This window comes from Coregonus clupeaformis, unplaced genomic scaffold (assembly GCF_020615455.1).
Source record: "Coregonus clupeaformis isolate EN_2021a unplaced genomic scaffold, ASM2061545v1 scaf2641, whole genome shotgun sequence".
Lineage (NCBI taxonomy): Eukaryota > Metazoa > Chordata > Actinopteri > Salmoniformes > Salmonidae > Coregonus > Coregonus clupeaformis.
Window position 1 is genome coordinate 26,704 of NW_025536095.1, and position 27,860 is coordinate 54,563.

The window sequence follows — 27,860 nt, forward strand, 5'->3', positions numbered from 1 at the left end:
AAGGTAGAGACAGAGGTGGCTGCGTCAAAATCAAATCACATTTTATTTGTCACATGCTTCGTAAACAACAGGTGTAGACTAACAGTGAAATGCTTACTCATCAGTAGCTGTGCGTGGGTAAAATCACTGTGGAAGCCAAAGCCATATTACAACCTATGTGTTGTGATAATTGCGTTGTTTGCTTTATAACCTGTTAGGCCGAGACAATAAGACACAGTGGCAGAATAAATTCAACCACAACTTTGTTTTATCACAAAACCGGATAGCTCTGTCCAGTGCAGTCCACAAAGCATATTGCGTGTACAGTAACAGACAGTTACATGACCTACAACATGGTGAAGCAAGTTAATGTTTCCGACATTTTCGGACCACTAAACAACTATTGCATTAGAACCACAGAGAGTTACCGCAAGTCGCAGAAAGAAAACATGAGCTGCCTCCACTATTTCAGCACCATTTCAACTTCAACATTTGAACATCATCAAATCACCTCCGTTTAGTCTAATACAGTGACAACTAAAAGATACCAAAAACAATTTAGTCCAATCAACGTACGCTAAATATGATGTGGCTGTCCATTGTTCTGATTTCTGTGTGCGTTTGTGCAAGTAGAAAACATGTTGACTCACCCTACTTTTAGAGAAACGCCAATTCCATCCCTCCTCTCTTTCATGTTGAGGAAACGTTCTATCACTGTCATACAGTACACGCTTTTTTTTTTTTGTTGTCCTAGGCTATCTGGCTAAAATGCTTGCTCGCTAGCCTAACTCCATTCATGGGCAACGTTAGCTAGTTAACATTAGCCTTCTACATATTAGTTAGCTACATATTGAACTTCCATCCTCTCAGGCCAGGGGGCACAACAATGTATGAATTAATGGTTGGATCAGAATCGCCATTATAAATGATTGGTCATTACCGAGAATAAGTAAAACCACTAGTCCTAATCTTTATCTCCATCCATGGCTAATTTAGGAAAGTGCCAATTTTAGCTAACTAGCCACTGGAGGACAACAACACAACGAGATGCAACAGTTCAAGTTTCTGACAATGACGTTTGCGCTCAATGGGATTTGATAGGAGTGACGCCAATATCCAAGCTGGCTTCCCTTGATACTTTTTTTTGGTGCGGCAGTATGGATCCAGATAGCTGCCAAAAGGTTTAACTTAAGTATCGTTAGGATCGTAAGAAATCCATGCCTGAAACGTAAACGTGACATTTCATCTGTGAACATACAAACACCATGTTACAATTAGGGACTAACATTTTAGGCTTGAACAAAAGTTTTGGCAGTTTCATCTCACCAACAAAAAACGTAACGACATGTGACGATGATACGCGAACAAGCATAACACAGTAAACCAAAACGGAAGTCAGGGAAACCAGAAATAGGTATCCTGCACGTTTTCAACTTAAAAGTCTCCATTTGTAGTGCAAACTGAGTCCACATGCTCCCCGCTGGAGTAGCAATAAGTCTGTGAGAAGAGCGACATGGTGCTGGGCCGCCTAAATCTCATGTAAGGATTGGGTTGTTAATTATTACTCCTCAGTTGAGTTTACTTCACATTTAGGTAGCTAATGTAATGGATTTGTTTGCCAGCGCAAATCTAGATAGCACTAGCTAGCTAATGACACGTTGCTAGCTAACTAACTAGCTTACACAGTCGATCTCGGCTCGTGGCATTTGATATGGCCTAGCAAGTTAGCTCATGTCACTGACAAACTACCAATTACCCTTATGGTAATGGACACTAGCAAGGAGGATAACCTTTCCTGTCCACAAGGTCGCCCTAGTCAAGGACTCACATCCAGTACCTAGGTATAGTAATAAGTTATTGATTGGCGTTACTCATTTTTCTATTGAGTTATCAAAGAGTAAGTTAGCTCGCTAAGTATCCTGACGCAAGTTTAGCTGACATCAATAATAACCTTGTGCCACTCTGTCTTCAGGTTCTACTGAGAAATTACATATTGGAGATGCTTCAGACCAGGCTTTTGGAATTCACCTGCAATCAAGAGCTCACTTTCGCCAGTGCTTTGTCTAACATCATTCAGATCCCTGAATACGTTTTAGGAGCTTTGACGGAACTGCTGAACGTGTCAGAGGTCGAGAAGTTGGAACAATATCGTCATATTTGGAGACATCGATGGATTTACGAGTAAGGAATTGGTTTCCCTTATCGATTAGTACCGGAATAATGTTTGATGTTTGGTTAAATTTAGTGCATTGCCTGGCAGATGAGGTGCTCTTCTACTATACTGGTCTGAGACACACTTAACTGATTAGTGTTTTGTTTTTGCATGCCTAAATGGTCATGTCTTGACAGTGTGGAGCGCCTGTGGCGTGACGTTTGGTCATGTCTTGACAGTGTGAGCGCCTGTGGCATGACGTTTGGTCATGTCTTGACAGTGTGGAGCGATGTTTGGCCATGTCTTGACAGTGTGGCGCACCTGTGGCGTGACGTTTGGTCATGTCTTGACAGTGTGGAGCGACGTTTGGCCATGTCTTGACAGTGTGGAGCGCCTGTGGCGTGACGTTTGGTCATGTCTTGACAGTGTGGAGCGACGTTTGGCCATGTCTTGAAAGTGTGGAGCGCCTGTGGCGTGATGTTTGGCCATGTCTTGACAGTGTGGAGCGCCTGTGGCGTGATGTTTGGTCATCTGTGTCCTTCACCTTCTATGACGTCTTGCACACACTTGAGGAAGATGGCCTACTATGCATCTCCAGCCATGTACACATCTGTGCACACTGGGTGTTTCTTCCAAGACTGCAGGAGGCCCTGACTTGTTTCTCTGATACATAGGACAATCACCCTCTACGAGGTGAGGAGGATTATTTAAGATATTTTTTGAAGGGGTTTCAGATCTTTTCGGAAGATGGGCAGGGACTCTGCTGTCCTAGCTTCATGGAGAAGCTGGTTCCACCATTGGGGTGCCAGGACAGAGAAGAGCTTGGACTGGGCTGAACAGGAGCTGCCCTCCCGTAGGAGTGGGAGGACCAAGAGACCTGAGGTGACAGAACGGAGTGCCCGGGTTGGGGTGTAGAGTTTGAGCATAGTCTGAAGGTAGGGAGGGGCCGTTCCTCTTGCTGTTCCGTAGGTAAGCACCATGGTCTTGAAGTGGATGCAAGCTTCAACTGGAAGCCAGTGAAGTGTGCGGAGGAGCAGGTGACAGAGAACTTGGGAAGGTTGAAAACCAGGCGGGCAGTTGCGTTCTGGATAAGTTGCAGGGGTCTGATGGCACAAGGGGGAGCCCAGCCAACAGCGAGTTGCAGTATTCCAGACGGGAAATGACAAGTGCCTGGATTAGGACCTGCGCCGCTTCCTGTGTGAGGTAGGGTCGTACTCTACGGATGTTGTAGAGCATGAACCTGCAGGTGCGGGTCACTGCTTTGATGTTTGCAGAGAACGACAGGGTGTTGTCAAGGGTCACACCAAGGTTGTTGAATATTATTGCATCAAAATACTGGCCCTTTTCAATCCAATGTAGACTTGTAGAATTTTTGTCATTACTATTGGAGATTCATTTGGCAAGAAAAAAAGATAAGCACGAGGGATTACTTGATTTATAGTAAAACTTACTATGCTAAAGTTACCTAGCATTGGAACAATGGATGTAACCAGATTAGTTTGCTAAATTTAACAACACTTTCATGTCTCAAACCATTTTACTGTAACCTACTGGACTCAATTTACCATTTTAAACATTGTGAAACCCCCTGCCCACCATAGCAAATTGCCTGTGTGAAGACATGATTAAACTCTGCATAGGTTCTCGTGTGCAGTTGGTAACGTGACAGTTTTTGAGCAAGCACTTACTGTAGGAAAACACAAACTGTAACTAGGGATGCACACAAGACAGTCATGATCAAAGAGGACATTGATGATAAAATCTCTCCTTTCTCTTGGTAGTAAGACCACGTGGGCTTGGCCGCTCAACCACTGCATGACGGATGGGATGGTTACTCGCTCATATTGTCGTTTGCCTTCCATTGGTCCTGAAAGACGAGATTCATTCATTTCTGGCTCCTATGCATAGTGTTTACTGTGCTGGGTTGGGCCTGAACGGCAAATATGATACATTAGTTTTCCATTGTAAAATGTAATAATTCTCTCAAACAATATTACCTGCCAAACCAAGATATCATTAAGCAAAGTACTGTAATGTAGTTGGTCACACCTGTACACTTGTTTTCCTGCATCTCATCCTCTGGCTGCATCCCATCAGTTTGACCTAAAAGACAGAATGCAGACATTAATTCATACATCTATTCATTTATTCAAAGACTCAGATGCATGGTTCTTAAGGTTGGTAAAGTGACTGCGTCACAGGTCGGGAGACAAACATCCACAAACGCATGGTAAAAACCATGCTTTAAGTAAATATGCCATTTTGTATGTCTTTACATCAACAAATCACAGAATAAAATTAATTTAGTGATGACGATTGTTTAGGGACAATGCTTACAAGGTCAGTTGTTTCAATTTTTTACTGATTATTGCTCATCGGTATACGGTAGCATTTAAATAGGCGCAAGAAAAGCTGCGATGGCTGTAGAAATGTTAATCAGGTAACATTGTACCTTGTCAGGTAGCTAAAGTGACTTTTACTATAAACTATTGCTATGTAGATAGTAACACACCTTCTCCCTCATTCTCCTGTGTCTCATCTGCTGGCTGTGTCCCATCAGTTGGACCTAAGACAATGATATCGCTCACAACTCAGGAATTCAGGCTAAGATGCATGGTTCACTAAGTTTTTAACAAACAAAATGTTTAGTTTCCATAACTACATTCACAATAATTATATGTCAGCAAGTTGTATGGCTTTGTAGTTTGTTGCTCTCTCTCACACCTGCTCCATCTTTCTCCTGTATCTCATCTGCTGGCTGTCTCCCATCAGTTGGACCTAAGACAGAAATAAGATCATTCATTCCTCAGGATTTTCTCCCAGATAAATGGCTCAGTATAAAGAAGATTGAATTGTGTTGTAGATCACAAACCTGTCGACTCAATCTCTTCAAGAAGTCCTGCATGTGGTTCATGATTTGAGATTCAAGATGCCAGCGACAAGTTCCCTTTCCACTCAGAACCGGCACAAAGCAGGATAGGAGGAAGTCAGCATCTGGCTCCTAAAGGTTCAAAACAGTTATTCAGACCTACAGTACACTAGATTTTAAGTTTACGGATACACACAACCTATGGCATGTGACTTGCATTCACTGACAAGATTAACTATCAGGTCTGAAAAAGAACCACACACACACATACGATTGGTCAAAACTCTCAGCAATTAGATTTGATCAGGCTGAAGTCCTCACTGCATGGTATTGCCCAGGAACAAAGAGCTCTCTGCAGATGTTCGCATGTTTGGATGATGGCCAGCAGCTCGAACAGCTGAAGCCCTTTTCTGATCTGGTTTAGAATAGGGATCAGCCGCGAAAGTAAAACATTGAAAGTAATTAAAGACAGGAGTACTGATGAAATTGTTGTTTGATCATAAATGAACTAATAGACGTGGGGATATCATCTTAGTACAGTACCACTCCTGAGGCGCTTTGTCAGTACTGGCACTGATGTGATGGTACTGACCTGACAATGCGGTCGCTGTTTCTCACAGCAATTGTGCCAGTGTATCCACAAGCCAGTATGTCACTTGTAAGCTCTGACAATGTGTTTTCAGTAGCCTCTGAAACCTGAACCAATTTCGAGTTAGTGTTGTGTCACGAATACAGAAGCAAAAACATTTTATAACTGATATAGTAAATCTTACAAGGATACTTCAGACCTTATAAAAACTCACAGCCAATCCTATTCTTAAAATCAGCTATATTAAGTAAAAAGAAAAAACATTTCAAAAGTATTACAACAGGGTCTTGCCCTTTCAATTAGGATCCTGTACTCTGCATCGGTGACATCAGCCTCTCTACGTGTAACCTGATCCATGTCTCCTGTCTCAATATACTGGTAGCACCACTCACACATGAAGCAGGGGGATGGTCTTCCTGAACCAGGCTTGCAGGGAATATTTCTCCAATGGCTCTACAATCAACCAAAATCATAGAACGTAATTTAATGGCGTTGGATTGAAATGGGTACCCCAACAACGTTTGTAGAATTCATATTAATTATTATTTGTTATAACTACATATTTCTCAGTGCTTGAATTTATCAAAACAATGAATGTCAGAGGTGCATACATACTTGACATTTCCACTGTCTAAATCACTGATTGAGTATATTGGGTTTTTCCCCATTCCTTCAGGGCCCTCAAAAAGGCACTCCTCAATCTCTGCGATAATATCTGGAGGTAGACAATCAAACCACAGGGAGAAGCTTATTTAAAAGAAGCAATTTTAGTGGTCCTTCCCATCTATATTCAATGAAAACAGAGAACACATCATACACTGCTAAAAAAAATAAAGGGAACACTTAAACAACACAATGTACAGTGGGGAAAAAAAGTATTTAGTCAGCCACCAATTGTGCAAGTTCTCCCACTTAAAAAGATGAGAGGCCTGTAATTTTCATCATAGGTACACGTCAACTATGACAGACAAATTGAGAAAGAAAAATCCAGAAAATCACATTGTAGGATTTTTAATGAATTTATTTGCAAATTATGGTGGAAAATAAGTATTTGGTCACCTAGAAACAAGCAAGATTTCTGGCTCTCACAGACCTGTAACTTCTTCTTTAAGAGGCTCCTCTGTCCTCCACTCGTTACCTGTATTAATGGCACCTGTTTGAACTTGTTATCAGTATAAAAGACACCTGTCCACAACCTCAAACAGTCACACTCCAAACTCCACTATGGCCAAGACCAAAGAGCTGTCAAAGGACACCAGAAACAAAATTGTAGACCTGCACCAGGCTGGGAAGACTGAATCTGCAATAGGTAAGCAGCTTGGTTTGAAGAAATCAACTGTGGGAGCAATTATTAGGAAATGGAAGACATACAAGACCACTGATAATCTCCCTCGATCTGGGGCTCCACGCAAGATCTCACCCCGTGGGGTCAAAATGATCACAAGAACGGTGAGCAAAAATCCCAGAACCACACGGGGGACCTAGTGAATGACCTGCAGAGAGCTGGGACCAAAGTAACAAAGCCTACCATCAGTAACACACTACGCCGCCAGGGACTCAAATCCTGCAGAGCCAGACGTGTCCCCCTGCTTAAGCCGGTACATGTCCAGGCCCGTCTGAAGTTTGCTAGAGTGCATTTGGATGATCCAGAAGAGGATTGGGAGAATGTCATATGGTCAGATGAAACCAAAATAGAACTTTTTTGGTAAAAACTCAACTCGTCGTGTTTGGAGGACAAAGAATGCTGAGTTGCATCCAAAGAACACCATACCTACTGTGAAGCATGGGGGTGGAAACATCATGCTTTGGGGCTGTTTTTCTGCAAAGGGACCAGGACGACTGATCCGTGTAAAGGAAAGAATGAATGGGGCCATGTATCGTGAGATTTTGAGTGAAAACCTCCTTCCATCAGCAAGGGCATTGAATATGAAACGTGGCTGGGTCTTTCAGCATTACAATGATCCCAAACACACCGCCCGGGCAACGAAGGAGTGGCTTCGTAAGAAGCATTTCAAGGTCCTGGAGTGGCCTAGCCAGTCTCCAGATCTCAACCCCATAGAAAATCTTTGGAGGGAGTTGAAAGTCTGTGTTGCCCAGCGACAGCCCCAAAACATCACTGCTCTAGAGGAGATCTGCATGGAGGAATGGGCCAAAATACCAGCAACAGTGTGTAGAAAACCTTGTGAAGACTTACAGAAAACGTTTGACCTGTGTCATTGCCAACAAAGGGTATATAACAAAGTATTGAGAAACTTTTGTTATTGACCAAATACTTATTTTCCACCATAATTTGCTAATAAATTCATTAAAATCCTACAATGTGATTTTCTGGATTTTTTTCTTCTCATTTTGTCTGTCATAGTTGACGTGTACCTATGATAAAAATTACAGGCCTCTCTCATCTTTTTAAGTGGGAGAACTTGCACAATTGGTGGCTGCCTAAATACTTTTTTCCCCCACTGTAACTCCAAGTCAATCACACTTCTGTGAAATCAAACTGTCCACTTAGGGAAGCAACACTGATTGACAATACATTTCACATGCTGTTGTGCAAATGGAATAGACAACAGGTGGAAATTATAGGCAATTAGCAAGACACCCCCAATAAAGGACTGGTTTTGCAGGTGGTGACCACAGACCACTTCTCAGTTCCTATGCTTCCTGGCTGATGTTTTGGTCACTTTTGAATGCTGGCGGTGCTTTCACTCTAGTGGTAGCATGAGACGGAGTCTACAACCCACACAAGCGGCTCAGGTAGTGCAGCTCATCCAGGATGGCACATCAATGCGAGCTGTGGCAAGAAGGTTTGCTGTGTCTGTCAGCGTAGTGTCCAGAGCATGGAGGCGCTACCAGGAGACAGGCCAGTACATCAGGAGACGTGGAGGAGGCTGTAGGAGGGCAACAACCCAGCAGCAGGACTGCTACCTCCGCCTTTGTGCAAGGAGGAGCAGGAGGAGCACTGCCAGAGCCCTGCAAAATGACCTCCAGCAGGCCACAAATGTGCATGTGTCTGCTCAAACGGTCAGAAACAGACTCCATGAGGGTGGTATGAGGGCCCGACGTCCACAGGTGGGGGTTGTGCTTGCAGCCCAACACCGTGCAGGACGTTTGGCATTTGCCAGAGAACACCAAGATTGGCAAATTCGCCACTGGCGCCCTGTGCTCTTCACAGATGAAAGCAGGTTCACACTGAGCACATGTGACAGACGTGACAGAGTCTGGAGACGCCCGTGGAGAACGTTCTGCTGCCTGCAACATCCTCCAGCATGACCGGTTTGGCGGTGGGTCAGTCATGGTGTGGGGTGGCATTTCTTTGGGGGGCCGCACAGCCCTCCATGTGCTCGCCAGAGATAGCCTGACTGCCATTAGGTACCGAGATGAGATCCTCAGACCCCTTGTGAGACCATATGCTGGTGCTGTTGGCCCTGGGTTCCTCCTAATGCAAGACAATGCTAGACCTCATGTGGCTGGAGTGTGTCAGCAGTTCCTGCAAGAGGAAGGCATTGATGCTATGGACTGGCCTGCCCGTTCCCCAGACCTGAATCCAATTGAGCACATCTGGGACATCATGTCTCGCTCCATCCACCAACGCCACGTTGCACCACAGACTGTCCAGGAGTTGGCGGATGCTTTAGTCCAGGTCTGGGAGGAGATCCCTCAGGAGACCATCCTCCACCTCATCAGGAGCATGCCCAGGCGTTGTAGGGAGTTCATACAGGCACGTGGAGGCCACACACACTACTGAGCCTCATTTTGACTTGTTTTAAGGACATTACATCACAGTTGGATCAGCCTGTAGTGTGGTTTTCCACTTAAATTTTGAGGGTGACTCCAAATCCAGACCTCCATGGGTTGATAAATTTGATTTCCATTGATAATTTTTGTGTGATTTTGTTGTCAGCACATTCAACTATGTAAAGAAAAAAGTATTTAATAAGATTTTTTCATTCATTCAGATCTAGGATGTGTTATTTTAGTGTTCCCTTAATTTTTTGGAGCAGTGTATGAGCACCTCCTTTAATTTTTTTAAAGTGCCATTATCTATCAAATGGGGCGATCATCATTGGCACTTGATGGTCTCCTGAGTGGCGCAGTGGTCTAAGGCGCCGCATCGCAGTGTTAACTGTGCCACTAGAGATCCTGGTTCGAATCCAGGCTCTGTCGCAGCCGACCGGGAGACTCATGGGCGGCGCACAATTGGCCCAGCGTCGTCCAGGGTAGGGGAGGGAATGGCCGGCAGGGATGTAGCTCAGTTGATAGAGCATGGCGTTTGCAACGCCAGAGTGGTGGGTTCGTTTCCCACGGGGGGGGCAGTATAAAAAATAGGGGTGTAACGATTCGATTTGTATCACGATTCAAGGACGATATTGGTTCATTTAGAACGATACGATCCGAAACAATTCATTGACTTGAAATCGATTCAGTAACCTTTTAGCCAAAAATTCAACCAGTGTGACTGAAATAAATACAGTGGGGAAAAAAAGTATTTAGTCAGCCACCAATTGTGCAAGTTCTCCCACTTAAAAATATGAGAGAGGCCTGTAATTTTTATCATAGGTACACGTCAACTATGACAGACAAAATGAGGAAAGAAAATCCAGAAGATCACATTGTAGGATTTTTTATGAATTTATTGGCAAATTATGGTGGTAAATAAGTATTTGGTCAATAACAAAAGTTTCTCAATATTTTGTTATATACCCTTTGTTGGCAATGACACAGGTCAAACGTTTTCTGTAAGTCTTCACAAGGTTTTCACACACTGTTGCTGGTGTGTGGCCCATTCCTCCATGCAGATCTCCTCTAGAGCAGTGATGTTTTGGGGCTGTCGCTGGGCAACACAGACTTTAAACTCCCTCCAAAGATTTTCTATGGGGTTGAGATCTGGAGACTGGCTAGGCCACTCCAGGACCTTGAAATGCTTCTTACGAAGCCACTCCTTCGTTGCCCGGGCGGTGTGTTTGGGATCATTGTCATGCTGAAAGACCCAGCCACGTTTAATCTTCAATGCCCTTGCTGATGGAAGGAGGTTTTCACTCAAAATCTCACGATACATGGCCCCATTCATTCTTTACTTTACACAAATCAGTCGTCCTGGTCCCTTTGCAGAAAAACAGCCCCAAAGCATGATGTTTCCACCCCCATGCTTCACAGTAGGTATGGCGTTCTTTGGATGCAACTCAGCATTCTTTGTCCTCCAAACATGACGAGTTGAGTTTTTACCAAAAAGTTCTATTTTGGTTTCATCTGACCATATGACATTCTCCCAATCCTCTTCTGGATCATCCAAATGCACTCTAGCAAACTTTAGACGGGCCTGGACATGTACTGGCTTAAGCAGGGGGGACACGTCTGCCACTGCAGGATTTGAGTCCCTGGCGGCGTAGTGTGTTACTGATGGTAGGCTTTGTTACTTTGGTCCCAGCTCTCTGCAGGTCCCCCGTGTGGTTCTGGGATTTTTGCTCACCGTTCTTGTGATCATTTTGACCCCACGGGGTGAGATCTTGCGTGGAGCCCCAGATCGAGGGAGATTATCAGTGGTCTTGTATGTCTTCCATTTCCTAATAATTGCTCCCACAGTTGATTTCTTCAAACCAAGCTGCTTACCTATTGCAGATTCAGTCTTCCCAGCCTGGTGCAGGTCTACAATTTTGTTTCTGGTGTCCTTTGACAGCTCTTTGGTCTTGGCCATAGTGGAGTTTGGAGTGTGACTGAGGTTGTGGACAGGTGTCTTTTATACTGATAACAAGTTCAAACAGGTGCCATTAATACAGGTAACGAGTGGAGGACAGAGGAGCCTCTTAAAGAAGAAGTTACAGGTCTGTGAGAGCCAGAAATCTTGCTTGTTTGTAGGTGACCAAATACTTATTTTCCACCATAATTTGCAAATAAATTCATAAAAAATCCTACAATGTGATTTTCTGGATTTTTTTCTCTCCATGTGTCTGTCATAGTTGACGTGTACCTATGATGAAAATTACAGGCCTCTCTCATCTTTTTAAGTAGGAGAACTTGCACAATTGGTGGCTGACTAAATACTTTTTTTCCCCACTGTACCTGGATACTGGACAGTGCAGGTGAAGTTTCCTAGATTCCTGTTTCTTGTAATGGAATCAGGTATCAATTAATTATGAATATAAATAAACAAGTAAACAACAATGAATGGCAAATGCATTCACATTTTATTTGAATAAAGTGCAAACAACACTTTAGGTTGAATTAACAGGAAGTTAAAATTGTCTGATCTCATTTTCAATATTCAATACATTTTCAATAAAAGTACAGTAAGTGCAACCAACATTTCAACAGTAGGTTTACCTGCTACTTCTGCTTTAGTTTTTCAACATAAAAGTATTACAATATTAATATCAAAAATAAAGTGCAACCAACATCTCTTCAGGTTGAATTAACAGTAGGTTTACCTGCTACTTCTGCTTTTGTTTTTCAACATAAAAATATTACAATATTAATATCAAAAATAAAGTGCAACCAACATCTCTTCAGGTTGAATAAAGAGTAGGTTTACCTGCTACTTCTGCTTTTCAACATTACAATACAAATACAGTATTAATATCAAAAATAAAGTGCAACCAACATCTCTTCAGGTTGAATTAACAGTAGGTTTACCTGCTACTTCTGCTTTTGTTTTTCAACATTACAATACAAATACAGTATTAATATCAAAAATAAAGTGCAACCAACATTTCTTCAGGTTGAATGAGCAGTGGATGAACCTGCTACTACTCTCATTTTAATAAACAAACAATATTCAACAAAAGATCAAGTGTAACCTACTAGGCTACTCTTCAATGACTACAGATTTTTTTTCAAAAATATCAACTGATCAACATGATCTGGCTGCAGAACACTTCTCTGTGCGTTCACTATGTCGCCAGCAGTACTAAAAACTCGTTCTGCTGGCACACTGGTGCCTGGAATTCACAGGTACCGTTTAGCAAGGGTGGAAAGTACAGGTAGCTCTTTCTCCTGAGATCTCCACCACTTCATGGCATTTTCAGTCAAAGGCAACGCATCTTTTGCTCGGTACTTTAACACCTCTGCTCTGGCTGTCTCGCTTGTGGATTTTCTTTCTCTTTGGGTGAAGGAATCGCCAAACAGCGCATCTAAGGCTTTCTTCTTACAAGGAGGTGACTCATTTGGAGCTACAATATAAGAAATATATTTCAAAATATAGTCATGTTTCTCATTAATACAAAACAACAACAATATTTTATTGGTATCACATGAAACACACCTGTGGTCTCTTCATTGAATCCTGACAGCTTTGTGCTTGAGCTTCCCTCGTCTTCCTCCTGATTTCCCATTGCTTGCATCTATTGATGTAAGAATGTGTGAACTGTTCAAATTTCTGCTCTGTAATACTGCACACATAAATTTAGAGGAAGATAAAGAACAGATGAGATTTGAGAGAGGACAAATGAAAGGGGAGAAGAGAAAAGAGCAGAGGAAAGAGGAGAGAAGAGTTACCTGGTGGGACACTTCTGCCTCAAAAACCAGTTTTGTGTAGACCTGTTCTCTGTCCTCTTTTTCCAGGTAGGGCAGTTCTTTAAATCGCGGGTCCAACGCTGATGCTGTTTAAAGAACAAGAATATTGCATTCATTGCATTATTAAATTAAGTTGACCTGAAATTGCAAGTGATGACCACCTCCTCATACACAAAATAATCAGAAGATTAAACTTTAGTATGTTTAAAAGAAATGTGGCACAGTGATGATGTAAAGCCACCATGAACTAAGAATTGTATTGCAGATATCTTGTTTACTTTTCCATATGAAAAAACAACTCAAATTCAAACTTGAAAACGCAAAGGTGTGGCATTTTACAAATTAATACAGTCTAATAACCTAAAATATTAACCAAGTTGATTTTAATTAAGACTCCAAATTAATTACCTATGTTGAGAGCATCTTGGGTGCCTCTGTAGAGTGTGGAGAGGTCACTGGCCATCACCCTCTTAATCTCTGCAACCAGGGTTGAGTCATCTTCGCATGGCTGAAGGTGTTTCAGCAGTTTTGCTTGAAGAGGAGCAATTACAGAGAGAGTTGGCTGGTCTTCTTCACACATCACAGTGGTTGCCATTTTGACAGGACCCATCAACTGAACAATGTCATCCATGTTGGCAATATCACTCTCACTCAGCGTGCCTACATCTGTGACCCCCTTTCGTAGATCCTTGGACATCAGAGTTGCCATTATAGCTGGCTGTTGTTCCAAAAAACATTCAAGCATTTCGAATGAACTGTTCCATCTGGTGATTATGTCTTGGATCAGTTTATGTTTTGGTAAATCCATCAGAGTTTGTTTTTCCTGTAGGGCGTGACATGCAATCGGGCTGCGGTGAAAATATCCAAAAAAAATCGCACTTTCCCCAACAACCTGGAAGCACGGTCCACCCCCAAACCCTTCTGCGAGGCAAGGTTGAGTGTATGTGCGAAGCAGGTAATGTGTGGACTGAACTGGGCTTCTGCACCGGCCACAATCATATTCCTGGCGTTATCTGTGACGATGGCAGGATTCTTGTCGTAGATTTTCCACTCCATGCAGGCTTCACGCAGTAACGCGCCAATATTTTTACCAGTATGGGCTTCATTTAAAACTCTGGTTAGCAGAACAAAGGTCTTCATTTTCCACTCCTGATCAATGTGATGAGAGGTAATTGTCACATACCCTTGATTTGAGCATGACGTCCAGCCATCTGTCGTTATCGCTACTCGTTCAGCTTGAGAAAGCGACAGCTTCACATCATTCTTAGTACTTTCGTTAAATGCAGGAAAAACCTTTTCTGAGAAGTGTGGTCGGCTTGGTATTGTGTACCTTGGCTCCAATGTTTGAATCATTTCACGGAATCCCGGATTTTCAACCACACTGTAGGGTCGCATGTCTTTGCAGATAAACTTGGCAATTGTTGCCGTGATGTTTTTCGCCCGAGCTGAGTTTTGGCCTAGTCTCTGACTAAACATGCAGGCGAGACCTGAGGCTTCTGCAGAGTTGACTTTACCTTTCGCTGCTGTAGCAGCGGGAACGCTGCAAGAGGTGCCTGGACGGTCGGTGTTGTGTGAAATCCCATGGCGCCTTAGTAGGTGGTTGGAGAGATTTGTTGTGTTGCCGTTGTACTTTACTTGACCTTTACATATCCTACAAACAGCGAGCGACTTATTTAGAACATCTCCGTCTTTGCAAAAGCCAAAGTGTTTCCACACACTGGACCGCAATGGTGGCTTGATAATTTCTCGCTCTTCGGCTTCTCCTCTTTCGTCCGCCATGCTATGTTTGGTTGTCTTTGCGCCTTTGCGCTGCTGTTGGCGCGATGACGTCACGGATAGGCAGACTGAATCGAGTAATGTTTAAAGCCTTTATCATTAAAAGTGCTAAGAAAAAACATCCATATAAAGTCTGACGTGCTTAAATCCAATGGGTTATTTCCTAGTATCGATACAATCGATTTATTACATTTTAAAACGATGTTAGATCGATATATGTTGTCCAAAAGGCCAAATCGCCGAGCACAGATCGATGTAGTTGGATCATAGGAATATAAATCGATACATCGATGTAGTAGATGGATCGTTACACCCCTAATAAAAAATATATATATGTATTCACTAACTGTAAGTCGCTCTGGATAAGAGCGTCTGCTAAATGACTAAAATGTAAATGTAAATGTAATGATGTTAGGAAGTGTTTTTTGAGAGCCCCGGTGTCTACACCAGGTCCTGTCAGGTAGGTGACTTTCAAGTTGCTAGCTCGTAAACTTTTTTTCTGCCTCTTCCATTGACTCAGCCCTCGTTGAAGGAGGTTCTCTCTGCTGACGCTGATCCGGAACTCTCCGTCTGTACTGACTCGCTGACTGATGCAGCTCAACACGTCACCGACACTGAAATTAAAACTATCCTGCTTACAACCTCGCAAAAGCCAGACAGTGTGTTGTAATAGATGACAAATGCACCACTCACCCTCTAGTGATTGGGAGATATTCCCCACCTCCTGTGCAATATACCTTCTGGCACTTAGGGTAATATCTCCCGTAATTACATCTCTGGTGGGTGAGTGCCCATTCTAGCCATTGCATCCTGGAAATGTCTCAAAATTCTTGTTTGTCCCTTTATGGCTTTCTTATTATCTTACCATGATATCACTTGCACATGGGGTCCATCTTGCACTTCGGTTCTACATAAAAAAGTATGTCATTATAAGGGAAAATCTGCCTTACAATCAAATATATCTTGTGTGTGATGATGCCATTCATTACCTCTCACAAAAACTGGCATGAACCTCAAGGTTAGCGATGGGATACATTTTCAGACAGATCGGACACGATGCCTGTACCTGTCGGGGTAGAGTTCAGAGTGAAATACACAGCTTTACTTAGCCTGGTAAACCAGACTGACCACTCCACTCACATTTTATTGCGCATAATTTGTCAGTCTGGCCTCTGTGCTTGAAACCATGTTGTGCCTAGGAGCGTTGCCAAATGAAATCACAGATGATAGGATCAGCGTCCATTAAGAACAATGACTCATGAAGTGCACGACAGCACCACTGGTCAGCCAGCAGTTAGTCAATCATGCCTAACCCCATAGCATATCAGAGCAGGCTGATGGGCCCATATACGGCAGAGCTTCTTCCAAACAGTTGTGAATAGGTGAGAGACTGATCAATGTCTCAACAATGTGAGTTCGCAAGATCAGATTGGTCTACCGGGCTAAGCTTTACTCTTGGAAGCAGTTAATGAAGTGACAGCGATGTATTTAACTTACCACTCTACAATCCATTACATCAGATTCCATCTCTGCCACTCCAGCAATGCTGAGATCCTTGTCTGGCTCCTGTAAGGATGCGCAACAGTGTCTGACAAAAGTTAATGTCAGTCAACATAAGCCTGGTGAATTCAAATAACAACAATAACACTGCTTTGTACCCCAGTCCCCAGTCTTACCGTACTGTGACCTGCAGACCCACAGGACTGGCAGCAGCTGTACAGGCATTAGTTTACCACACTTGTGGCAATTTGCCTCGGGCATTCTAGCAAACTCAGGTGCATCTGGTGGGAGAGGACTTGTGTCGATTTCTTCTTGAATCAGTGCAATGTAGAGAATGGTCTTTCCACCACCTGAGGCCGATCGCAGGAGTCTCCCAGAGTAGCCATCGGATTCCGGTGGGACAAGGGCAAGGTGTCTTTGGCCGGGTCCCCCTTTTTGAAAAACAAAAGAACATCAAAATACAGGGGCCAGGGCACTACAATGCCACCATAAGGTATGCCCCCGCTTATATGCACCTGGTATTTGAAACTAAGAAAACTCAGGCCCTGATTTACAAAGCTGTTTGCGCCTTTTTCTGGCGTAGACGAGGTGCATTTTGCCCGAGGAACGTGTGGTATGGACTAAAGAGTACATAAGCAGTTTGGCCATGGAAAGCGCAGTTTGCCAGATTCTCTCCTTTAGACATGCATTTTAGGGAGGATCACGGAAATAACAGGTGGAGATACTATAAGTGTGGTTCTTTACATATTCCGCTGAATTCACTAAACTGACAAATTGCCATGGCCAGTTTTGTGTGAAAATATTTCCGCCTCTAAAGAGGAGGTGTAAATTGGCACAATCCTTTCACTGATTGTGGAATTAGCTGCACACTGCGAATGCTGCGCATACTCTCACCACCCCGCAGCCAAGTGACAACCTGTTGGGGTTATCAACTACAAAGTAGTAGCACATTGGGTACATCTGGCTGCTGGACCCCACTAGCCTCCATTATAGTGATAACATATGCTAAATAACCTGAATATTTATGTTTTTAACACATTGATAGGAGGGAACTATTTTTACACACAGTGAACTGTGCCTTTACCAAACAAACCTCAATGCAGTGCAATTCTTACCTGATGACTTGTAGAACAACCAACCGCCTGAGATCGAGGCTATTCTGGGGTACTTCTCTAACAGGCTTGATATCTAAAAGCAAAGAATTCACAAGATAGGTTCCTCAATAAAACTGAATTGAATTCAATTTGTTGTGGCGAACAATGAACCATGCTGCACTTATCTCAGCGTGAGAACTCATCACAGACTGTGTTTTAACCTTTTCCTTATCCCTGCCTGCATTAGGGCAAGCTCATCTGATGTTTTGGGGGTCTTCTCAGTCTTGCAAGCCAGCAAATACACTGCGACTAATGACTAATCCAAAAAGGTTAAGACATCAAGTAAAATGAATACACTGGAAAAGACCCAACACTAATGCTAGTTTGACTGTATATATGGATGCTGTGACTTCAGGGGTGTCCTAAATGCTAAGAGGCAAACATTGACATGTTGGTCTGCAAATAGTCCTGAAGCAAATCAAATCATTTCAAAACGTGCATGTATTATGACGTAACTACACTAGCTAAATGCCCTCCGTATAGATTTTTTTTTTTTTACCTTGCCATCTCTCAATCGACACTGTGCTGGAGTGAGGGTGGTTGTGGTGGTACAGTGTTAGGAAAAGCATTTATGTCTTTGGAAAAGGCATTAAGCAATTTCATTTCAAGGTCCAGCCTGTTGATAAAGTTCATTAGATGGCAAGGTAAAAAAAACGACCCTGCCACAAACAGTGCCCTTTCCTCATGCCGTTTTTCTACCATACATGAATAATAATCTTTACTGACCTTATGTTTTAGTTTGGTTTTATAACATTTTTGACTGTTTGTGTTAGCTATATCTATAATTAACATGATTCACGAGTCTTGTAACTAAAATGGCTAGCTAGCTTCATGGACAGGCATAGAAAATCATCTACAGAGTAACAGACTGCCCAAAAAATCTAGTTAAATTGGTAGTTAGTTTATAATAGCCTACTCAACTCACCAGAGCCCTCACATTCCCACTCCAAGTTGCTGCGTCTTCGTCCATGGCTTACAGTTACAGGTGTGTAGCTACTTCTCATGCACGCAGTCGCTCCGCGCTCTAAAATAAAATAGAATTTTGATTCAAGGCTTTAAGGGAATCAGAGGTCTCCCCTAAGTGCCACCTGAAGCCCGTGAATGACAAACATGACCACATCTCAAAGTGCTTAGCCCATTTCATCCCATTCTTTCCCAGTACATGCCAGTATGCAAATCATATGCCATAATGACTCTATTAAGTCAAATGTATTGCTTTTTTTAAACATTCAAATGTGTTTTTATACTGCGCCCCTACAATACAAATAGAACAGAATACATTTGAAATGCTTGTCTAATGTAACTAATTGACAATTAAACATTGAAGACTTCAGAAAAGGCTAAATAAGTAAGTAACACTTAAATAGTTAATCACACATTCCAGTTCCTACCACAATGATTTTAATATTTACTTTTCGGTTGTCTCCCGTTTCTTTACATTCAGTCTTTAAGTCCTTTAATACTGTACAGTACTATCATGATGTGGGAGACAGCTAGCCTCCTATGAACCCACATCATCCAATTAACTACATCAACTCCCTCATACACATCATTTAATTGGCATGACCTTGGTATCCTGCTGGATAAAAGCCCCAGTTACCAATAAGTATCAGTGTAAAGGATATTCTGCTTGTCCCGCTCTGTACACAGACTACACTATAAATACCAGGCTAAAAACGACAGACTACACTATAAACACCAGGCTAAAAACGACAGACTACACTATAAACAGCAGGCTAAAAACGACAGACAACACAATGAACACCAGGCTAAAAACTACAGACTACACTATAAACACCAGGCTAAAAACTACAGACTACACTATAAACACCAGGCTAAATACTACATGCTACACTATAAACACTATAAGCTCCACACCTAACTGGGACTTCATTGGGTTCTCAAGTGGGCACTCCCCTTCACCGGTGTTTCGTTGATAAGCCAAACACTTTGGGGGCTTGACGGCAGAACCAGCATCCTGGAACAACCCCCTCGATCCAACGTTCAACTCAGCCTTGACTCCCTACTGTCTGCTTGGCTCTGCCACCACTCATTCCTCTTCAGCCAGATCCAACGAGATGCCACTTCTGCCTGCTTGCCCAGCCACTAGCTTATTCCTTGCTACTCCCCAGGGCTCTCCAGAGTGATTGGCCTGTGAAGCCCCTGCAGCCGATCTCAACTGGTAGATTCCAGGCTCTCCATCCATTCTGCTGACTCAAGGATGAGGGACTGGTATTTCTTGCCTCCATCCTCTCCTCCCAGGGCGCTGTGAGCTCGATGAGGACCACCTGCTTGGTGTCTCTAGACCAGACAACGATATCTGGTCTGAGGCTTGTGCTGGCTATCTCTGGAAATCTGAGCTGCTTCTTGAGGTCTGCCTGCATCTCCCAGTCGCCTGCTGTGGTAAAAATCCCTTTGATCCTTGTGCTCTTTGCTGAGCTCTCTCCTGACCTGAGGAAGTGGATGAAACAGGGGCCCTGGGTGAGATGTTTCAGCTTTCTCCTTGCTTGCTCCAGTCCCGCGGCCAGCTGAGTCAGTATTTGGTAATGCCGCCACCTGAATTTTCTATCGGTCTGACCTGCTTGGCAGGAGAAGAGCACATGCTCCAGATTGGCTTGTCGTCCACATAGTATGCAGCTGTCTGGGCTGTCTGCCAACCCCCACGTGTGAATTTTTGTTGCTGAATAGAAAAACATTGTACACAGAGCAAAGCAGAAGATTAATCCGCTGCCCTTCCATGTTCAAGATGTCTTGCCAGCTGAGTGCCCTCTCTCTCACGCTCCCCCAGCATGTCCAGCTGCCCTGTTTTTTTCATGGCTACGACTCTGACATGCCTGCTTTCTTCCTCAGCCTGTCATACCTCCCTCTGACATGCCTGCTTTCTTCCTCAGCCTTTCATACCTCCCTCTGACGTACCTGCTTTCTTCCTCAGCCTTTCATACCTCCCTCCGACATACCTGCTTTCTTCCTCAGCCTTTCATACCTCCCTCCGACATACCTGCTTTCTTCCTCAGCCTTTCAGACCTCCCTCCGACATGCCTGCTTTCTTCCTCATGCTGACTAGACCCGCGCCCGCGTCCGTCCGCGTGCGCCATCGCGGGCATGTTGATTTTGTCCATCCACACCAGATGCGATCAGGACACGCAGATTGAAATATCAAAACAAACTCTGAACCAACTATTTTAATTTGGGGACAGGTCAAAAAGCATGAAACATTCATGGAAATGTAGCTAGCTAGCTTGCTGTTGTTAGATAATTTGTCCTGGGATATAAACATTGTGTTGTTATTTTACCTGAAATGCACAAGGTCCTCTACTCCAACAATTAACAGATAAAACGGTAAAAGTGAGTTTTCTAGTAATCCCTCCTCCTTCTTTCGACTTTATATGGCGGTTGGCAACCAACTTTAAGGTGCATTACCACCACCAACTGGACTGGAGTGTGGACCTCAGTTAGTCTTTCAATCACCCACGTGGGTATATGTGCCTAAAAACCAATGAGGAGATGGGAGAGGCGGGACTTGCAGCGCGTCATGCGTCACAAATAGACCACGTTTCATTTTAGCGCCTGGCTACACAGACGCGCACGCTCTCACACTTAACGCAAGCATTGTGGTCAGCATGTCAGCCTTTCAGACCTCCCTCTGACATCCCTGCTTTCTTCCTCAGCCATACCTCACCCACAACGCACCTTTGGATCTGCTTTCTTCCAGCTTGACCTGGTTGTGCATCCCAGACCCAGCCTGTCTTGGTTTACCGACCCAACAATGTCAGCGTGTTGCAGCTGTTCCTCCTTCTCCCTGAGCGCTCCGCTGTTTTACCACTTGCGACCCGTTCTGACCTCGATCTCTGCCTGGCGAACCCTCTCATCCTTGCTGTCCTGCAGCATCATAGCCTGACGTGCTTTGTTGCCTTGTACTCCTCTACCACAGATGTAATTGGCAGCTGCAGCTTGCTGCCTGTGTTCTACAGGCCAATGGAGCAAAAGCTTCTTAATCCATTTTAAGCGCATCCCTCCAGACCTCGGTAGTGACCAAATGTGGCCCACAGGGAACATTTGTTTGACACCCCTGCGCTATATTGTCTAAAGCCATTTTCTGAGAGATTGTGTAAAATAATGTCAATTTTTTTTTTTTATAAATCACTAACAATATTGGAACAAACATTTTTATTCTCACTAAGAATAGCGGAAGAAACATGTGCTTAAAAGAGAATAATCACATTTATTAAAAACAGTCAACTTTCATAAAGAACATATGTACATAATGTATTTACAAACATGTGCATAGCCCAAATTTTCTTTTGATACATATAAATGGTGTGTGTATTATTATAGGCAATAATGGAGGTCTATGAGATATTGTACAACAGAGATTGAACTTACAGCCAATCAATTAGATGCTTTATACAATCTGTGTGTAACAAGGTGGAGATCAACCCTTTAAGAGGCAGCTCAACTGAGCGGTTGACTACCAAATTAAAATGAAATTAAATGTGAATTTTGTTTTGCATATTTTATCATGCCATCTTTTTAAACACACATTCAAAGATGGTTAAAAACCAGGATGTGAACGTGAGCAAAACTGAACCTCAATCACACATTTTCAGTACTAATTGTGCATAAAAAAAAAATAATCTGTGCCAGTTAAAGGGTTAATTGGTTGATGGAATAGTGTCCAGCTGTGTGTATGATTCTACTTTTTCTCTGCGCTTGACTCGCCATAGACTGAACCTCTTGGTGTGCAGCGGGATCCCAACGCTAGAGACAGATTTCAAAGCATCTGCCATCATTTTCTTGACAATTGCTGTTCTTGCTGTGAACAGAATGAAAATCTGCAAGCCCTGTGGAGCGAAAACAAAAACACAAAGACGTTATCAAGTATTTTCAGGAACACACAAGTACAAACAAAAGGTAGTGTTTCTATAAAGAGCAGCAGAATTTATTAATGTTTAGTAGCTGTCTAGTTTTCAATCATGTCTGGATTCTGTGGTACAATAGCACACTAGTCTTTATATTTAACATTTGAGTCATTTAGCAGACTCTCTTATCCAGAGCGACTTACAGTAGTGAGTGCATACATTTACTACCTGAGTGGTGGTGAGTACACAGAAGGAGATGTTGAGTATGGTGTACATGGTCTGGTTCTGTGTAATGAGCAACAGATAGCCCAGGATCCAGGAGAGACCGAGCACCACAGCCAGAGAAAAGCTACTGAGGAACTTCTTCTTCATCGATGTGTGTCTTGTACTGGGAAATATAACCAACATGCTTAGATTGCGGTCATAGACTGCTGTAATGCTGTGGTAAAATAACAGTATGCTTCCAATGACTGAGTGGGTTAGAGCATGGTGCTTATTAAATAGTATGAATTGGTTACTAATGACTGAATTAATAAGAATGAAATGATAATACATTTTATTTATAACAAGCTTTTTATTGAAAGACAATATGAAATTAACAAGCTTATTAGTAGGCATTTAAATCAAGACTGATCTTTATGACTACAACGTTCTACTTTGTGCCCCCAAAATGCCCCCATTAATGTTACCTGGTTATATGTGGGTTGGTCTTGCCTGTTGTAACTGCAAAAAATACCAACACCACCATGTTGAAGATAAGCATGAACGCCACAGGGATCAGGAACCCCCAAAACATTGGCAGCTTGAAGTCAAAGTTCCCCTTTGGATCAAGGGCAGCAAGCCAGCAACTGAGAGGTCAAATTAATGAGTTAGAGAGTGGGACTTTGTGACAGACAAAACAGGAAGCCAGTGATTTGAATAACGTGGTATAAAGTAAACATGGTGGGTGGCATAAGTAAACAAGAAACCTTTCAACACAATGTTTTAACTTTTTATATTGCTCTTGGCCAATTATTAGCATGCATTATAAACATGCACACGAACATTGATAGGGATAACCTTTTACAGTATGAGTAATACAATTTTATAAAGCAATTGCCCCACTTTAATTAAAATTGAATATATTATAAAATAACCACAAGAGGAAGTAAATTGCAATACAGCACAGTACTCAGGTGTAGTAGTGGTAGTACAGTACAGAATAGTAAAATACAGTATAGTATAGTACAGTGCAGTACAGTATAGTAAAGTATAGTATACTACAGTATAGTCAGTACAGCATAGTATGGTAAAGTATAGTATAGTACAATACAGTACAGTATAGTATAGTACAATACAGTATGGTATAGTACAGTATAGTATAGAACAGTACAGTATAGTACAGTATAGTATATTACAATACAGTAAAGAGAGGTAGTACAGAAGTAGTATAGTACAGCACTGACTCACAATTCCTCCTGCCTGTAACCCAGTGGATCATCCACTCTGTAACTAATTCCTAAGGTGAGGGCCACCACAACCGCAGGCAGTCCTAAAGGACAGAGAATGTTGTTGTTATTTCCTGGTAGATTAGCATGCAGACATATACAGATGATATACTACACATACATCCTCTAAAGACATAACATCACTATACAAGTCGCTTTGAAGTTCTATTTCAGGCATATTAGAGCCTGAAAATATAACCTAGCATTCGTTTTGGTTCAAGGAGCCCAGGTCTAATGCCAGCCAAAGCTTCTGAAACAACTAAATACTTTATTTTTATCCAAGCTGTCCTACCCCATCCGATGGCCACGGTATAGGCTGTGGAGTGTGACGGGCTGGTGGCCAGGCTGTTTCTGATCATCAGGAAGACATGTGTGGCGTACAGCGTGTTCCAGGTGAACGTCCCCAACAGGAAGTACTGCAGCAGGACTGCGACTGCAGTACAGGGGCCTCTGTCCCGCTCTGTGTGTGTGTCGGACGGGGGGAGAATGTTGGCCTCTTGTATTTCAGGTTTCTCCAGCTGTTTATGAGGGTTGTCCACTCCCAACACGAAGAGGAGGGTGAAGATCAGGAGACACACGCAGACGCTCACTAAGAGGACAGTTGGGTTGGTTTTGCGTGATTTCCTGGGGATAGGTGATAGACAACACTATGTTAGGGAAGTTAGATGCGTAGCTATGAATGTGTTGGTTCTTTAATAGTGGGTTTCATATTGGTTTCACCTATCAAGTCGTGTTGGATCAAACAAAGGGCTTCTTTACACTATTGAGATGCAATATTTTGAATTGGTTCTGGAACCCTGTAGGATCTTACCGGGTCACCATCTGGAATGTTATTGTATATTTTTAATTGGTTCTGGAACCCTGTAGGATCTTACCGGGTCACGATCTGGAATGTTATTGTATATGTTGAATTGGTTCTGGAACCCTGTAGGATCTTACCTGGTTGCGATCTGGAATGTTATTGTTAAACTCAACCCTATGATGGACATGGAGCATCCCAATATGGTGATCCAGTTTAGCACTTGAGCATATTTAAAATCCTTCCTAAACGACTGTAGAAAAAAAGAAAAAAGAAATTTTAACACCAAGTTTCTGTCACAGTCATACTGTATAAAGTCATCTCCCTCATGTGTCTGGATATGCTGCGGTAAACTATAGGTCAGCGGTTCCCAAATAGGGGTTGCGACCACGTGAGGTCGCCTGAAATGAAAATGGGGTCGCAGGAGAATTTCCAAAATCCCGCTAAAAATATAAATGAAAATTATTCAAATCTAAAACATAAAATTCAACCAGAGAGTTCCCTTATATCTTGGGAAAATACCATATTTTACCGTTGCACTTGAATCATTCCCACTTAATCTGACCACATTTAAAATACACAAATGCGGGACAACAGGATGATTTTGCGGGACAGTGTAGCCTACCCGATACATAATTTAGAAATAGGCCAATGCATAATCGCTGTCAATTGTGAATGATAATTCTTCATGTTTTGCCAGTGAAATGTCCAAACTGCGTCTGATTGCCAATCGTTTGATCTCAATCAGATTCATGGGAATATGCATTTAGATCTTCTTGAATTTCATGCGCAAATTAGAGCAGATGATGTTAAGAAACTATATAGCCTTCCTGTATTTTGTTTCAATCAAAGCATATTCTGCCTAGTGACGTGCGCTGTTGAGTTTAGGCTGCAACATCATTTTTGGGGACTATTCAGCTAACCATCCTAAATCTCATGAAGTGGTGTTTTTAGTGTTACAGTAACGTTATACTATGCTATTATATGTTATGTAAAATACTAATTAATCGTTACGTGATCTTCCAAGACATTGATTCAACTTTTACCTAACTTTCCAAAACGAGCACCATTGTGAGAAGTGGCGGAGTGACGCTCCGTTGTCCTCTGGCAGCACTACACCCCTGCAGTCCTCTGCACCGAACGAGCAATTGAAGTGTAGCCGACTCATTTGCCTTGAACAACATTTGGTGATACAGAAACGAGAGACCACGTGTGGCTGTTTTATGAAAATCTGGGACTATTTGGCCAATGAAACATTTCAGGTTGGTCTCAGGGAATGCAATACAGTTAGGATGGGAGACTTTCAAAACGAGATTGAGTGAAGTAGCAGCAAATACAGTATGTTGAATGAGCAACTAATGAGCATGGAGAGCCTGGGGGGATGCTGAAAAATGTTTTTTGCCTAAGCTACAAACGGTTATATCGGTCTGCTAATACAGGACTAGTAAAGGCCCAATGTACTACTTTAGTGAAAATATGTATTATTATTATTATGTCATTGTGATTTTTCAGGAGTTGCTGCAGCACTCTACTTCCCACTGCTATGATTATATCTTTCAGTCTAATGTGGCTATTTACCTACTTTTCTAGCTCTTTGTAAGTAGTTAGGAGGCCTAACTATGAGATATTGTTGAACTTGCAACCAATCAATTAGATGTTTTATACAATCTGTGAGTAACAAGGTGGAAATGAACTGATTTGAGAAATATATGTCTGGTCTTGTATTGAGCAGAATATCAGATCTCAACAAGGATTGGAGAAGTGTTTAATATCACCATGGCTACCACATCCTTATGATATTTTTTCATAAGCACAACGTGACTGCAAGAAACATGTTGGAATGTCTGACTGAAATACTGGACAAATCAAAGTTTTTTCTAAATTGGTGGTGTTTGAATTTGTTGATAAATGCAGGACATGATTGTTTAGTTGCTTGACAAAGGGCCAAAATTCGGGACTGTCCCGCACAATCTGGGACATGTGGTCACCCTATTCCCAGGTGAATGGCTAGGCCCACTACAGAATGAAACCACACACTATTTCAGAGATATTACCGCCACAATAGATATGGTGAAAACAAGGTGTGGAGAGGCAGAGGCACAGAAACTCATATCAATGCCTTTGTCAGATAACACTGTAAAACTATGAATTTATGCTATAGCTAGCAATCCAAATGAAACCTACTGAACCACTCAAACTCCCCAGCTTTCCAAATGGACGTTAGCTTTGAGGGCCGAGGTGCCCATATATTTATTTTGTTCGCTACATGTCGGGGGATGTTAATCACGAGGACATATTGTTTTGTCTCACTATTCTCGAGCATGAAACTGCACAGAGGATGCGCTGCGTGGCTATATTGACAAAAAACAGATTCCATGTGAACGAATGGTGGGCAAAAAAACAGACAGACTCTGACTTTCTGTGTAATGAAAATAAAATGTGTCTCCTTGCCTATTTAACTGACATACAGTGGGGGGGAAAAGTATTTAGTCAGCCACCAATTGTGCAAGTTCTCCCACTTAAAAAGATGAGAGGCCTGTAATTTTCATCATAGGTACACGTCAACTATTACAGACAAAATGAGATTTTTTTCTCCAGAAAATCACATTGTAGGATTTTTAATGAATTTATTTGCAAATTATGGTGGAAAATAAGTATTTGGTCAATAACAAAAGTTTCTCAATACTTTGTTATATACCCTTTGTTGGCAATGACACAGGTCAAACGTTTTCTGTAAGTCTTCACAAGGTTTTCACACACTGTTGCTGGTATTTTGGCCCATTCCTCCATGCAGATCTCCTCTAGAGCAGTGATGTTTTGGGGCTGTCGCTGGGCAACATGGACTTTCAACTCCCTCCAAAGATTTTCTATGGGGTTGAGATCTGGAGACTGGCTAGGCCACTCCAGGACCTTGAAATGCTTCTTACGAAGCCACTCCTTCGTTGCCCGGGCGGTGTGTTTGGGATCATTGTCATGCTGAAAGACCCAGCCACGTTTCATCTTCAATGCCCTTGCTGATGGAAGGAGGTTTTCACTCAAAATCTCACGATACATGGCCCCATTCATTCTTTCCTTTACACGGATCAGTCGTCCTGGTCCCTTTGCAGAAAAACAGCCCCAAAGCATGATGTTTCCACCCCCATGCTTCACAGTAGGTATGGTGTTCTTTGGATGCAACTCAGCATTCTTT

General features: G+C 42.6%; 1 protein-coding gene and 3 long non-coding RNA genes across 7 annotated transcripts in view; all 4 read right to left on the minus strand.

Moving 5' to 3' along the window:
• The window catches only part of LOC121547831 (adhesion G-protein coupled receptor G7-like), a 49,164-nt gene that overhangs the window by 13,306 nt on the left and 7,998 nt on the right, over window positions 1–27,860 (minus strand). Inside the window, exons 11-16 of one of the 2 annotated variants that reach the window (XM_045219703.1) lie at window positions 24,811–24,923; window positions 24,164–24,495; window positions 23,834–23,915; window positions 23,074–23,232; window positions 22,613–22,772; window positions 21,739–22,366 (exon numbers count right to left, since the gene is read on the minus strand). In XM_045219703.1, coding sequence (XP_045075638.1) covers window positions 22,178–22,366; window positions 22,613–22,772; window positions 23,074–23,232; window positions 23,834–23,915; window positions 24,164–24,495; window positions 24,811–24,923 — 1,035 coding nt within the window. In that variant the 3' untranslated portion in view covers window positions 21,739–22,177. Of the gene's footprint in view, window positions 1–21,738; window positions 22,367–22,612; window positions 22,773–23,073; window positions 23,233–23,833; window positions 23,916–24,163; window positions 24,496–24,810; window positions 24,924–27,860 lie in introns of those variants that run through there. The other variant, XM_045219704.1, reaches the window with a different exon arrangement.
• Window positions 3,732–5,780, minus strand: LOC123488979. 2 transcript variants are annotated; one of them, XR_006660365.1, is made up of 4 exons: window positions 5,593–5,780; window positions 5,004–5,132; window positions 4,181–4,234; window positions 3,732–3,998 (listed from the first exon to the last, which is right to left on the minus strand). It is a non-coding gene; the product is annotated as an uncharacterized LOC123488979 (long non-coding RNA). The 2 variants fall into 2 exon arrangements; XR_006660364.1 differs by lacking the exon at window positions 5,593–5,780 and having other exon boundaries at window positions 5,004–5,331.
• On the minus strand, window positions 12,536–13,528 carry LOC123488977. The gene is made up of 3 exons (XR_006660362.1): window positions 13,078–13,528; window positions 12,845–12,923; window positions 12,536–12,752 (listed from the first exon to the last, which is right to left on the minus strand). It is a non-coding gene; the product is annotated as an uncharacterized LOC123488977 (long non-coding RNA).
• On the minus strand, window positions 15,296–20,679 carry LOC121547841. Of its 2 annotated transcripts, XR_005996560.2 has the most exons (8): window positions 20,524–20,679; window positions 18,451–18,549; window positions 17,687–17,781; window positions 17,487–17,559; window positions 16,548–16,802; window positions 16,369–16,437; window positions 15,861–15,937; window positions 15,296–15,778 (listed from the first exon to the last, which is right to left on the minus strand). It is a non-coding gene; the product is annotated as an uncharacterized LOC121547841 (long non-coding RNA). The 2 variants fall into 2 exon arrangements; XR_005996561.2 differs by lacking the exon at window positions 17,687–17,781.